The 14,543-nt window shown below is 59.5% G+C and overlaps 1 protein-coding gene across 1 annotated transcript in view; it reads right to left on the bottom strand.

The window, feature by feature from the left end:
• Nucleotides 1-841: 841 nt before the first annotated feature.
• TMPRSS4 (transmembrane serine protease 4) overlaps nucleotides 842-14,543 on the bottom strand; it is a 38,285-nt gene continuing 24,583 nt past the window's right edge. Inside the window, exons 5-13 of the mRNA XM_059710935.1 lie at nucleotides 13,461-13,590; nucleotides 10,190-10,291; nucleotides 9,087-9,127; nucleotides 6,655-6,814; nucleotides 5,138-5,304; nucleotides 3,847-3,945; nucleotides 3,547-3,689; nucleotides 1,654-1,803; nucleotides 842-1,347 (exon numbers count right to left, since the gene is read on the bottom strand). Of these exons, the coding sequence (XP_059566918.1) occupies nucleotides 1,336-1,347; nucleotides 1,654-1,803; nucleotides 3,547-3,689; nucleotides 3,847-3,945; nucleotides 5,138-5,304; nucleotides 6,655-6,814; nucleotides 9,087-9,127; nucleotides 10,190-10,291; nucleotides 13,461-13,590 (1,004 nt within the window). The 3' untranslated portion in view covers nucleotides 842-1,335. The remainder of the gene's footprint in view (nucleotides 1,348-1,653; nucleotides 1,804-3,546; nucleotides 3,690-3,846; nucleotides 3,946-5,137; nucleotides 5,305-6,654; nucleotides 6,815-9,086; nucleotides 9,128-10,189; nucleotides 10,292-13,460; nucleotides 13,591-14,543) is intronic.

A 14,543-nucleotide genomic window follows, 5' to 3' on the forward strand; every position in this document is an offset into this window, starting at 1 on the left:
ACGGAGCCTGGCTCACTGGCTCCCCTAGTCCACAGCTCTCTGCTGCCCCCACCCAGCGCTGCTCTCCTTCTTCCCAGGCCTCTACTCCGAGGACCCACTGTCTGCGCAGGCCTGTCCCTACCCAGGCCAAAGAATACAGACTGTTCAGCCTAGCGCACTGCTGGTGGGGATGCAGGCTGGTGAGCCGCTGTGGAAAACAGTGTGGAACTGCCGTTTGACTCAGGGACCCCACTCGCAGGAATATACCCCGAGACCCGAAGCGCCACTCAGAAAGCATGTATGCACCCCTGTGTCACAGCAGCACAATTCACAATAGCTAAGACCTGGACACAGCCCAAGGGCCCATCAGCAGACGAGTGGATAAAACGTTGGGGTACATTTACGCCATGGAACACTGTGCAGCAGTAAAAGAGAAGGGTCTCTTACCCTGTGAGGCAGCATGGGGGGGCCTGGAGAGTGTCATGCTGAGTGACATAAGCCAGTCAGAGAAAGACAAGTGTCACTGATCTCACTCACATGTGGAATCTAAGGAACAAAATAAACCGATGGACGGAGTGGATCCAGAGACATGGAGCAGGGAACAGAGTGCGGAATCTCGGAGGGAAGGCGGGGGAGGCTGGGTGGGTGGGAGACAATCAACCTAAGACCCTGTGTGCATGTATGCATGGCCCATGGACACAGACAATAGGGAGGTGAGGGCCTGGGGGGGTGGACTGGAGGGGGTTGATGGGGGGGAGGGGGACATATGTAATACTTTCAACAATAAAGATAAAGAAAATAAAATTAAATAAAAAAATAAAGATTGTGGCTCAATAGCCCACTCAGTGCTGATGAAGCAGCCCAGTCAGACATGTCAGACCTCACATTCCTGTTTAATAAAAGCAGCCACGTGGGAGCAGTGACAGCAGCAGCGGGCACAGCAGCTGCGCCCAGCGGGACTGCACTTTCCACCACAGCTGGTTTCTGCCCGGGAGACGTGGAGAGGGCGAGGCTCGCTCAGACCCTCTCCTCCCTCCACTCCAGCTCGCAGTGACCTGGGCTCTCCCCAGAGAGCCTGCGGAGTGGGGATGCTCCTTCCCGGCTTGGCAATGCCTGAGACCGCCTGGGGGTGGGGTCTCTCCTGGGGGTGCGGGGAGCAACAGGGGTGGCGGAGCAGGGCTGCTGAGCAGGCTGCTGCCCTCCTCTTGAGCTCTTGTGGGCCACAGGTCGCTTACAGGGATGGAGGCCCTTAGCTGCACCAGGACAAGCTGAGCCTGTGGGCAGAGGGGCGTGCCGAGGGGCGCTTGCCCTGTGCCTGGTGTCCGGGGTCCCCAGGCCGGCAGAGGGGCCGCGGCATCAGGGCTCAGACTAGAATAAGAGACCCACAGAGAGCGAGTCAGCGGATTTGAAAGCGGACACAGCAGTGCTGTGTGCAAAACTAACTCCCTTTCCCGAAGCTCGTCGCCCCTGACGCCGCCCCCTCCCACGGGAAGCTGCTCTCTGGTGAGGCCGCTGGGCGCAGCCCACACTCTAACTTGCACAGCCTCCGAGCTAAGGACGCTCAGCCCTCGTGGTGGGAAGCCCAGGCTGCTCCCTGGTGGGGACAACGCTGGGGTGTGGGCGCTGCCTCCGCGCGTCTGGGTGAAGCCTGAGAGCAGAGGAGGGAGGGCTCACCTGGCGGACACTGTGGATCCAGCTGAGATAGGCCGCGACCTTGGTGTACACTCCCGGGGTGCTCGGGCCCCCGCAGCCGTGGCCCCAGCTCACGATGCCCACGATGTGCCACTGGCTGGAGTGATGCATCAGGGGTCCTCCGCTGTCTCCCTGGGAGAGGGCAGAGCAGGGGCTGCTGGGTAGGCAGGCGGGCAGGGTGGAGGGTGGGTGTCCCTGTGCCCCCTGTGCCCGCCCGCCGGTGCTGGCTGTGCCCTGCCCTCTCTGCTCGCACTGTCCCTGAGCCTAGAGTGTCCTTCTCTTTGGGGGCAAAAAGGTTCAGTTGGAGGTCAAGTGGGTTGTGGGTGTGCCCGGGCCCTCCTGTGGAGACCCACACCTCACCCCAGCGGGGGAGGCGCCAAGGGCCCTGCAGCAGGAAGCGGTTATCTTCCTTTCATATAGCATTTCTCAAGGTACTGAACCACAGTGTGGTGATTAGCCTGTTCTCGGCCAGTGGTTGGCAAACTGCGGCTCGCGAGCCACATGTGGCTCTTTGGCCTCTTGAGTGTGGCTCTTTCACAAAATACCACGTGCGGGCGCACACATACAGTGCAACTGAAACTTCGTGGCCCATGCACAGAAGTCGGTATTTTGTGGAAGAGCCACACTCAAAGGGGCCAAAGAGCCGCATGTGGCTCGTGAGCCGCAGTTTGCCGACCACTGTTCTAGGCAATTGGATTCAACCCATGAAAAGAGCAAAGATCCCTGCCTTTGGGTAGCTTAGAATCAAATGGAGAGGAGAGAGAGAGGGAGAGGGAGGGAGAGAGAAAGAGAAGGAGAGAGGGAGAGGGAGGGAGAGGGAGAGAGAGGGAGGGAGAAGGAGAGAGAAAGAGAGAGGGAGAGAGAAAGAGAGGGAGAGGGAGGGAGAGGGAGAGAGGGGTAAGCACACAGACAGACAAAAATGTCAGAGAATAAAAAGTGCACCTACTTGGGTGTCTACCTTTTCAGTTCCTATAACCCTTGAGGTCTCTTCCTTCAAAACCCAGTAACTTGGTGGCCAAGCGGCTGTGCACACCCCTCACCCTCACTGTGCACCTCCCGAGGGAAGACCCTGACGCAGCGCCCAGCCCTGGCCTGGTTAAGAGGTGACTGAGCGGCACCTCTCGAGTGCGAGAACTGAGCGGTGCGGATGGCGGTTTTATCTATTTATTTATGTATTTATTTATTATTATTTTTTAATCCTCACCCGAGGATATATTTCCATTGATTTTTAGGGAGAGTGGGAGAGAGAGGGAAAGACAGAGAGAAACACTGATGTGGGAGAGACATTGATTGGTTGCCTCCTGCATGAGCCCTGACCAGGGGCTGGGCCAGGGTGGGGCCTGCAAACGAGGTATGTGCTCTTGACTGGACTCAAACCCGGGACCCTTTGGTCCACAAACCAATGCTCTATCCACTGAGCCACACAGGCCAGGTCAGGGTGAGGGATTTTAATGAGAGGGTCTCAGAAGAGCCTCTGGGGGAGGGAAGTGAGACATGGCCAGGGAGGGACACAGCGCCGGGCCCACCAGCACGAGGGGGCTCTCGAGGGCAGTGCAGTAGCTGAGGACAGAGAAACCGGGCGGAATTCCTGCCCTCAGGGGCTCTTACTCCATAGCCGATGGGACGTGGGGTGGGTGGGAGGGTGTGAAATACGGATCCGCTTAACATCCTTCTGCTCGTCTCCATCCACCTGTCCATCCATCCCTGTGCCATTCTCCGGCCGTCACCTCTCTCCCTGATTCTCTCCCTCCTCCCGTGCGCACACGTGGGGGCCTTCCTGTGCGAGGCCTCCTTGGGCACTGAGCTCCTGGCTTCCTTGTCTCTCCAGGGCCCGGTTCCTACCCACGGGATTCCCTCCGCTCCGTGGAGGCTCACCTGGCAGGTGTCCACGCCGCCCTGCAGGACGCCCGCGCACAGCATCTCCGCGGTGACCTCCCCCTGGTACGCGTCCTCGGCGTTGCACCGTGCCCTGTCGATGACCTGGACTGACGCCTGCAGCAGCTGGTCAGACATCTTCCCTGGAGGCGGAGGCACCCCCACTTCCTTGTCCTTGTCCTGGCCTTGGCCCCAGCTCAGGGGATGCTTGCGGTCACCGGCACCCTGATGGATGGCCCTCCTTCCCACCCGCTCTGAACACTGCCCCCTCGGCCCTGCTGCCCTGAGCCCGGGACTCACCTGCACCCTGTTCTGTGAAGCCCCACCCGATGACCCACACCGGGGTGGCCGGAGGGAGCTCCTCATCCGAGAAGGGCAGGCAGATGGGCCTGACGAGGCCTGCGGGGAGCAGAGAGGAAGGGGACCCCATGTGCAGGACTGGCGTTAAGCCTCCATAGCACACAGTCCACGCGATGTTAATAGAAGTGGGAGGAGAAAAAGGGTTCTATAGTCAAATAAGTTTAGAAAGTGTGGGTTAAACACAATAAAACAAATTATTTTAAAAAAATCTTTAAATGTCTCCATCTTTAGTATACTAAAGTGCTCCAAAAAGAGCTAAAGTTATAAAAATGTTTCCCAAACTTAGTTGAGAAGGAACCCTTCTTTTTCCTAAGGTCGTGGCCGGCAAACTGCGGCTCGCGAGCCACATGCGGCTCTTTGGCCCCTTGAGTGTGGCTCTTCCTAAGCCTTAGGAGCACCCTAATTAAGTTAATAACAATGTACCTACCTATATAGTTTAAGTTTAAAAAATTTGGCTCTCAAAAGAAATTTCAATCGTCATACTGTTGATATTTGGCTCTGTTGACGAATGAGTTTGCTGACCACTGTCCTAAGGGACCCATGTCCTGTGGAACCAACAGCTGGAAATGCTGATTTAAATACTGCCCGAGAGCCCGGCTGGCGTGGCTCAGTGGTTGAGTGTTGACCTATGTACCAGGAGGTCAGGGTTCGATTCCCGGGCAGGGCACATGCCTGGGTTGCAGGCTCAATCCCCAGTGTGGGGCGTGCAGGAGGCAGCTGATCAATGATTCTCTGTCATCATTGATGTTTCTATCACTCTCTCTCTCCTTCTTCCTCCCTCTCTGAAATCAATAAAAATATATTAGAACAAATGAAACACCATCCTCTATAGGCATGAGTCGTACAACAGAACTGCACCAGGTTCGATGGCAGCCTCGCTAGCCGTGGGTCCCTGCCCTGCAGGAGAGCAATGGGCACACAGACCCCTTGGCAGGGATAGTGGGAGGCGCTTGGCATCGGCTGGGGGTGGAGGATGGACTGTGACCTCCACGACTGGAGGGACCTGTGGCCCTCACTTAGGGTGCCGCACCTGGAGCGCTGGTGTGGGATAGTGGGGTGTCCACTGGCCGACCTGAGCCTCCTGACACCCAGGACGCTAGGCTGGCGGATTTGCTGGGAACAGATGGGCAGCTGGGGCCTTCGAGAAGTGACGAGCTCAAGGCCACTTAGTGAGGGGCGGCAGAGCGGGAGTGGGCCTGAGCTGAGGGCTGTGCCCGGGGGCATCGCTCACCTGAGAGCGTGAGCGGGTCCCGCAGCCTCACCAGAGCGATGTCCTTTTCTTTGGGGGACGTGGCGTTCTGCTCGGCGACGAAGATCTTGGCCACGGGCAGGGCTGGGAAGCTGCCCAGCCTGTCTGAGCCGACCCTCACCTTCCAGCCGGGCACATCGAGATGCTTCCTGGGGCAGAGCCAAGCAGGCGGGGCTTTGCCCATGGCCGGGCCCCAGGGCCCTGGGGGTGGGAGCTCCAGGTGCCTGCCTCAGCGGGTAAGGATGGTGCTGGCAGGGGTGCTGGAGAGGGGCCGGTCTGAGGAATCTCCGACCACAGGCCAAGTCTAAAAGGGGATGGGATCCTTTTCCCAGGGAAACCGGCCCAAGCAAACTTCCAGCTGGCGGGCTGGGGAGGGCTGCCTCCAGGCCGGAGCGCGGGGCCGTCCCCTGCTGCTCGTCACAGTCGCTCATGGCACCCGCGTGTGGGCAGTTACTTATGTGCGCGGCTCTCTTCCTCTGACACCAGACACCGCTTAGGGATGGTTTCCCAGGGGAGGTTTACACCTTTTGTCAGATTCTCAAAAAAGGTTAAGAAATTGGCCTAGCCCTAGCTGGTTTGCTCAGTGGATAGAGCGTCGGACTGCACATGCCCAGGTTGCGGGCTCGATCCCCAGTGTGGGGTGTGCAGGAGGCAGCCGCTCCATGATTCTGTCTAATCATTGATGCTTCTCTCTCTTTCTCTTCCTCCCTCTCTGAGTCAGGAGTATATATAAAGAATCACGGCCTAGACTGTGATTCCTCTAAGGCAGTAATGGGGCCAATGTCCACGGACACAGTAGATGGTCTGGTACCTTGTAGGAACTCCTCAGATGCAGAATGAATGAATGAATGAATGAATGAATGAATGAAATAAAGGCCTGGGGGTGGGCCTCCCCCTGAGGGGCGGGCAGGCCCGGGCTGGCCTGGGAGGAAATCTATGCTTGTTGGCTTGTTGTTAAGTTTCTGAACACAGCGAGGGAGCGGCAGGGCTCCGGACCCCAGGACCCCTTCCTGGAACAGGGAAGAGGGAGAGGTGCTCGCTCCGGGCAGGTGGGAGGAGCCTTCATGGGGTGCATGACAGGGCGGCTGAGGACATGGGTTTCTGATGCTTCCCACCTTCTGCTCAGACCGCATTTAACAAAGGACCTTGTGTCCGGCATCTCACGGGGTGGCCACACCCTAGGACAGTGGTTCTCAACCTTCCTAATGCCGCGACCCTTTAATACAGTTCCTCATGATGTAGTGACCCCCAATTTTCACTGTTACAAATTGAAAATAATTAAAGCATAGTGATTCATCACAAAACAATATGTAATTATATATGTGCTTTCCGGTGGTCTTAGGCGACCCCTGTGAAAGGGTCGTTGAACCCCCAAAGAGGTCGCGACCCACAGGTTGAGAACCGCTGCCCTAGGACATAGTGTTTAAGGGCAGAGGAAGGGGCCCGGGCCTCAGGCCCTCGAGGCTCTGGCTCCCACAGGCCTGCGGGCGCTGGCTTACCGGAAGCAGTGGGCCGCCGTGAGGACCCAGTGCGGGTCCAGGATGCTCCCGCCGCAGACGTGCTGCTGGTGGTACTGGATGCTGACCTGCCACGGCCAGGACTCCACGGAGGCCTGCTGCCCGCCCACCACGCGCGGGGCCTTCGGGCTGTCCCCGCAGGCTGGGCTCGGGAGGGAGAGCAGGGACCGGGCTCAGGGAGGCTGGGACGGGCCGGCGCCGTGGAGAGGGCCGGGCCCGCTCCTAGGCTCCTGGGGCGCCATGGGGGCCCCAGATAGGGCTCCCCAAGCCCCTCGCCTTCTTTGTCAGCGCTGGGTGCGCTTGGCATTACCGTGCACACGGGTGTCCCCTGTGCGGGCAGTTTATGACCTTCACACCGAACAGGGATGTGGGACCCCATGCCCCAGCCGCTGATCTGGGAGCCAGAAGTGGGAAGAAAGTTTCAAAAACGGGCTCTTCCCACCCTAAGCTCACCTCCTCCAAGTCCCTGCTCTCTGAGCAGGTCTCCCTCTCTCATCCCACCTCCTGGCTTTTCTAGGGAACCTCGCACGCGACTCGCAGAAACCTGCTGTCCCTCTGAGGTTTGAGCATCTGATTGATGCTTCTCTGTCTCTGGACCTGTTTTTGTTCATCGGTTTATGTTGTTCATTATAATCCACAAATGAGTGAGAGCGTGAGATATTTATCTTTCTCTGACTGGCTTATTTCACTTAGCATAGTGCTCAAAACTCCGAGGGAAGGCAGGGGAGGGTGGGGGTGACGGGGAGCGGTCAACCCAAGGACTCGTATGCATGCATATGAGCATAAGCGATGGATGTGGACAACAGGGGTGAGGGTGAGGGCAGGATTGGGGGGATGAGGGGACATTGGGGGATAAGGACATATTTGTAATATCTAAATCCAGTGGTTCCCAACCTTCCTAATGCCGCGACCCTTTAATACAGCTCCTCATGTTGTGGTGACCCCCAATTTCATTGTTACAAATTGAAAATAATTAAAGCATAGTGATTCATCACAAAACAATATATAATTATATATGTGTTTTCCCATGGTCTTAGGCGACCCCTGTGAAAGGGTCGTTTGACCCCCAAAGGGGTCGCGACCCACAGGTTGAGAACCGCTGTCTTAATCAATAAAGAAAAAAAAAGAACCTGCCACCCCGCTGCCCTGTTCTCAGCCTCTTCAGTCCTCGAACTGTATGCGGCTCCCCCACGCGGTCCCTCCCCACGCGGCTCCCCCACGCGGCTCCCCCCACGCGGCTCCCCCCACGCGGCTCCCCCACACGGCTCCCCCACGCGGCTCCCCCACGCGGCTCCCCCCCCCCCCATGTGGCTCCCCCACGCGGCTCCCCCACGCGGTCCCTCCCCACGCGGCTCCCCCACGCGGCTCCCCCCACGCGGCTCCCCCCACGCGGCTCCCCCACGCGGCTCCCCCACACGGCTCCCCCACGCGGCTCCCCCACGCGGCTCCCCCCCCCATGTGGCTCCCCCACGCGGCTCCCCCACGCGGTCCCTCCCCACGCGGCTCCCCCACGCGGCTCCCCCCACGCGGCTCCCCCACGCGGCTCCCCCCACGCGGCTCCCCCACGCGGCTCCCCCACGCGGCTCCCCCCACGCGGCTCCCCCACGCGGCTCCCCCACGCGGCTCCCCCCACGCGGCTCCCCCCACGCGGCTCCCCCACGCGGCTCCCCCCCCCACGTGGCTCTCCCCACGCGGCTCCCCCACGCGGCTCCCCCCACGTGGCTCTCACAGACAGGCCGCCCTCCTGGGCCGGCTGGCCGGGGACTTCCAAACACCAACAGCGAACAGCGCTGTGTGCCTGCACCAGCTCCTGGCAATGCCCCGCGCCCCTCCGTTTGCCGGGCAGGGTTTAGCTCCCCCGCAGCCGCCCGCGGTCCCAGGCAAAGTTTCCCCGGAGCCCATCCAGCGCTTGGAAGTCCCTGAGCTGTCAGTCCTCCTGGTCTGTTCCAGGCAGGCCCTGCCTGTGCGCCGCTAGCTCCTCCCCATTTTCCCAAATCATCTGAGCCCATGTACACCGGTGCCTGCTGTGCCTCGGGGAGCTGAGCAGAGAGCGATGGACAGACAGACAGACAGAGCGGTCCCTGCCCTCTGGGCGCCGCTTCCTGGCCACCATCCCCGGAGGTGGCCGTGGCCAGGCTTTCATTGCCACGGTCAGGCTCTCAGCAGCGAGACCTCTGGCTCCCCAGGGAGGGTGAGGGACCGAAGCCGGGGTGCCTTCAGTGCACTGAGTGGGAAGGACAGGCGTGCGGACGGAGGGGCGTCTCCATGCCCACCGCTCGCAGGAGCACAGGCCCAGAGAGGAGCCGGGACAGACCAGAGGAGACTCGGAGTCTGAGAGGTTTAGGACGAGCACCAGGCCCTCCGTGCCCGCGGTGGCCTGCCACCCCCCCGCCCGCCCCCTGAGGGGTACTCACCCAGGCAGCGCAGGGAGACCAGGGAGCCCGAGAGGCAGGGCCTGCGGAGACACGCCTGCTGTCTGCGCCTGCTCTGCTGGGAGGCCGGCCCTGGTCTCCTGGACACACTGGCTCAAGCCCCTCCCAGCCCGGGGAGCTGGACTCTGCCCCGGCTGCTGCACTGCCACTTGGTTCCGTTCGAGTTAACCTGATTGGACTCGACCGCCCCAGTGACAAGCGTCCAGGACAGGCTGGGCCCCAGGCAGAGCCCACGCGGCTCTCGGCCGCCCCGAGGAGGAAGCAGAGCGGAACCGCACCTGCTGCGCGGCAGCCTCGCCCAAGGACGGGGTTGCGAGGGAATCCAGCAATGACCACCCCGCTCCCAGCCTGCCCTTTGCAAGACTCGCTCCTCGATAGATAGATAGCCGGGCAGCGAGCCCGCAGGCTAAGCAGCCAGCGTCCTCCCGGAGCCGCCTGCTGCCCTGGAGGCTGGCAGACGTGGCTCTGGCTCCGGGGGAGGCGTGGGGACCGGCCGCTGCGAGGTCTGCCGGGGGCTGGGGTGCGGGCGGCCTGCGCTGGCCTGTGCGTGAGGGGAAGGCCCGTGGCCTGGGGAATAGGAGGAAGCATCGGCAATGGGAAGAGAGACGGTTTGACTCGTCGGCTGAGGGGGAGGCCACGAAGGTGTGGACACACCTCTGTCCAGCTGTCCATTGATTTAAAGAGTCAAGCCCGACCGGTGAGGCTCAGTGGTTGAGTGTCGACCTCTGAGCCCGGAGGTCACGTTTGATTCCTGGTCAGGGCACATGCCTGGGTTGTGGGCTTGATCCTCACGTGGGGCGGGGGCCGTGCAGGAGGCAGCCGATCAATGGTTCTCTCTCGTCATTGATGTTTCTCTCTCTCTCCCTATCCCTTCCTCTCCGAAATCAATAAAAACATATTTAAAAAAATAAAATAAAAAGAGAGTCAACATGGACAGTCTTAGAACTGTGGCTCTCCCATCCTCGCTATCTGCCGTCTTCCTGTCGTGGGCGCGCACCCCCTCGCTGTGTCTGCCCGGGGTGGGCTGGTGCTGCCGGGATGCACCCCGGTGTGAGCGTCAGGGTTGGGGCTGGCCCCTCACTCACCCGCGGGGGTGCTGCACCTGAAGCTCCTGGCTGGCCGCTGTGATGACAACCACGTCCAGCTCTTGGTCTGGACCGATCTTCACGGCTTGGAAGGTGGGTTTGCTGCTCATGTCGGCGGGAGAGAGAGATGTGAGCGAGAACCAGAGGGTGGGAACAGCCCCCCTCAGGAGAGAAGGTGGCCGGGACTACGTCGTGGGCGCCGCAGGGGGCAGGTGGCCTTGGTCAGCGCGGGTGTCCCGAGCGAGTCCCTGGCCTCCCAGGACCCCATCCAGGTGCAATGCTGTCGTGGCCTCGCCTTCCCGGGCAGGGGACAGTCCTGACCAGAGCTTAGGAGAAATGTTAGGGACACCCTTCCTGACTCTCAGCTCTGTCCCTGTCCCAAAGGGCCCAGCAGGACCCAGGGTAGCTGCCCCCCTCGCGGGGACAGGATGTGGATCTGGGTCCCTAAGGCACCTCGCCTGCGGTGGGTGGTGGAGGTGCATTCCAGCCCCTCGGGCATAGGACAGAGCACGGCCGGCCTTCACAGGAGTCCAGGCAGTACCGCTCTCCTGGACCGCTCTCCTTTCTCTCTGCAAACCCACGTTTCTTCTTTCAGACCCTGGGCTTGAGTCCTCCTCCTCCAGGATGGCTTCCCGGGTGACTCTCATCTTTCCCTTCATTTCTTTCTTTTCTTTTTTAAAATAGATTTTTATTGATTTCAGAGAGGAAGGGAGAGGAAGAAAGAGAAATATCAATGATGAGAGAGAATCATTGATTGGCTGCCTCCTGCATGCCCCCTACTGGGGATTGAGCCCACAACCTGGGCATGTGCCTTGACCAGGAATTGAACCCGGGACCTTTTAGTCCGCAGGCCGACACTCTATCCACTGAGCCACACCGGCCAGGACTTTCCCGTTGTTTCTTTACTCCTGGCATCCTTCCCCCCCAGTCAGGCCAGCACCAGCTCTGCCTGCAGGGATCAGACCAACCCCTGGCCCTGGCTGACCGGCACATCCTCACAGTCCCAACCGGAACCTGGCTCTGGGCTCTGATGCCGCCTCCAGGAGGACTGGAGTCAACAGGGCTTTGTGTTACAGCCCTCGAGAGGGACTGAGGTGCCTGTCCTGGCACTGGCACCGGCTTGGAGTACAACCTGGGCAGGCCCGCCCTTCCCAAGTCTCCTAAGCCTCCTTTCTCCTCTGCAAGATGATGGGGGGCGGGGGAGGGGCAGATGGTCTCTAGAGTCCCTCTCACTTCTAACCAGGAGGGCTTTGTGTCCTGGCACGAGCAGGGCCTCCTGTCCGGGCGGAAGAAGAAACCTAGAGGAGTCTGAGACCCAGAAGCAGGACCAAGGGTGGCAACGGACAGTCCCAGGAAAGGTAAGTCACGGGTCGCATCCTGACGATCACGGGGACCGGCTCTGGTTCTGTCGAGCTCAAGAGCAGGCGGAGGGAGACACTCCAGGAGCCTGCCACCTGAGGGCATTTCAGGACGTTCTGTTTCCCCAGCCAAGCCGAGCCTGCAGGGGCCGGGCTGTGGGGAGCAGGGAGAAGCGCAGGGCGGGGCCCGCCTTCCCAGCCTCCTCAAAATGACAGAAATGACGGTGGTGAGCTTCCCTCTCCAGAGGCGCTGGGAGTCGCCTCCCTGGGGGCCGAGACCAGCAGAAGCCTGGCACCCCGAGAGCGGGGCAGGCAGGTCTGAAGGGTTAGGAAAGGCTGCCTGGAGCGCCCATTGGAAAGGAGCCTTGAGGCTGCTCGAGGGACGGAGGGCGAGTTCTGTGGTTGGTGGGTGGTGGGCCTGGCAGCCATCATTCCTGCCTGTCTCTGGGTGCCGTTTCTTAGAATCACAAAGTTGGGGCCTGTCAGGGAGAGGCCATCCCACTCCGTGCTGAGTGCCTGGACCTCCCGTCCCTTCGGCTGGGCCCTCGGAGAGGCCCACTCTCCCTCCTGTTACAGATGGCACGTAGGGGTAGGGAAAACAGCCAGCCTGCTAGAACTCCTAAGCCCAGGAACTCGGGGCCTGGGCACAGATCCCGGCCGCTCCCTCCCTCCCAGCTACTACCCGGGAAGTCACTTACTTCCTCCAAACCTATTTCTAAAATACAGTGGGGCCTTGACTTACGAGTTTAATTCGTTCCGAGACCGAGCTCATTAAGGAGCTCGTTAACTCAAATTACTCTATCAACTCAATGCAAAAAATCGGCCGAGAGACAGCTGGTATCTCAAAAAACTCGTTAGTTGGGACACTCGTAAGTCAAGGCCCCACTGTGGATATAATAGGCCGGCCAGCATGGCTCAGTGGTTAAGCATCAACCTATAAACCAGCCCTAGCCGGTTTGGCTCAGTGGATAGAGCGTCAGCCTGCGGACTGAAGGGTCCCAAGTTTGATTCCAGTCAGGGCACAAGTCCAGGTTGCAGGCTCGATCCCCAGTAGGGGGCATGCAGGAGACAGCTAATCAATGATTCTCTCTCATCATTGATGTTTCTATCTCTCCCTCTCCCTTCCTCTCTGAAATCAATAAAAATGTATAAAAAATAAATAAATAAAACAAGTGATATTAAAAACACACACAAACCTATAAACCAGGAAGTCGTGGTTCGATTCCTGGTCGGGACACGTGCCCAGGTTGCAGGCTCGATCCCTAGTAGGGGGCGTGCAGGAGGCAGCCAATCAATGATTCTTTCTCATCATTGATGTTTCTCTCTCTCTCTCCCTCTCCCTTCCCCTCTAAAATCAATTAAAAATAAATTTAAAATAGATATAGTAATACTTTTTTGGCTTTTGCCAAGATCAGATGAATATAAATATATATTGCTTGTCACCCTTATAATTAAATCCTTCTTCACCACGCATCACCTGGGACTGCTTTTGGATTCGCTGAGAGAGGGATTGCTGATGGAACCCCAGGGAAATCGAGTTTGTTCAAACCAAATTTGACCAGAGGACTGCATTTTGGGGGGACGGGCTGCAGGATAAGGGGTGAGGCTGGGAGTGAAGGACAGGGGAGGCTGCCAAGGAATTGGGGCGTGTGGGCACGACTCTCCCTGGCACCTCACATGCACCCCACAAGGCTGGCACTGCTCTTCCCGGCGGCTCCTGAGCGAGCCGGGGCTTTGGAGCCTGAACCGAGGCTTGTGCGTGCTGGGAGGAAGCCGTCTGTCTGCCCCACACCTGGGCTTTCAGGAAAGGAGGCGAGAAGGAAGACAGCGGGAAGCAGAGGGGAAGAGGGAGGACCACAGCGAAGGGGGGAGGTCCCGGGGGAGGTGGCCGCCTCGGAGGCTGGGCTGGGTACCTGTGAAAGCCCATCAGCCCACAGGCGGTCTGGGCCAGGGCTCCTGTGAAGCCGTCAAAGCAGGCAGAGGCCCAGGTCCCCGTGGCCGGGTCCAGCAGCTGGAGGGTGGACCTGTCGCCGGAGAGGCGGACTGCAGGCGGGAAGCTGGGTCAGCTGTGAGGGCCCACCACCCCTCCCCTCCATCCCCCACCCTATCCTGCCCCGGGGCATCACAGAACACCAGCCCTCCAGCCTCCAGGGTGGCTTCCCATCTGGCTTTGCTTGGCTGAGCCTGTGTTGACCGTAGCTGGGGAGACCAGATGTCCTGGGCCCGCCTCCACTTTGCCTGCTGCCTGGCATCATTATTAATAGCTCCTCCTTCTGCTTTCGAGGTACCAGCTTTGATGATGTATTACATGGCCCTACCCACGGCTCACACAGCCTGCCCAGCCTGGGGAACTCCTCAACGAGGGACCTCAAGGTCCGAGGGGAGCGTGAGCGAGGACTGAGGCAGTGGAATGGGGGTGCCCATAGGCATTTGACTTCTGATTTATAAAAAACCAAATACACAGGCTGTCACTCAGCCCGCTCCTCAAAAGCCCCATCACCACCCTTCGGCCTGGCTCTGGGGTTGAGCGTTGAACTATGAACCAAGGGGTCAAGGTTCAATTTCTGGTCAGGGCACATGCCCTGGTTGCGAGCTCAATCCCCAGTAGGGAGCATGCAGGAGGCAGCCGATCCATGATTCTCTCTCATCCTTGATGTTTCTCTCTCTCCCTCTCCCTTCCTCTCTGAGATCAATAAAAACATTAAAAAACAAAAAAGCCTGAGTCACCCATATCCTGGGCTACATCCTCTCCAGAGCTCAGGGTGAGAAAGAGCATGGGTTTCTCATGTCCCTTTGAGGGCCTGGCTCCGTCTTGTCACGCAGTTCGCTACAAAACACGTGTCTAACGGACAGGAGGGTGAGTGGCCTCACAGCGTTCCTATCCTCTGGAAGTAGCAGAGAGGAGAGCACTCCCGCAGGTCTCCTGATCCAACCCCCACCTCCGTGCCACATGGCACAGCGGAAGTGGGCAGCTCGGTAGTTCTGTTTCCTTTGGC

This window comes from Myotis daubentonii, chromosome 9 (genome assembly GCF_963259705.1).
Source record: "Myotis daubentonii chromosome 9, mMyoDau2.1, whole genome shotgun sequence".
Taxonomy (NCBI): Eukaryota; Metazoa; Chordata; class Mammalia; order Chiroptera; family Vespertilionidae; genus Myotis; species Myotis daubentonii.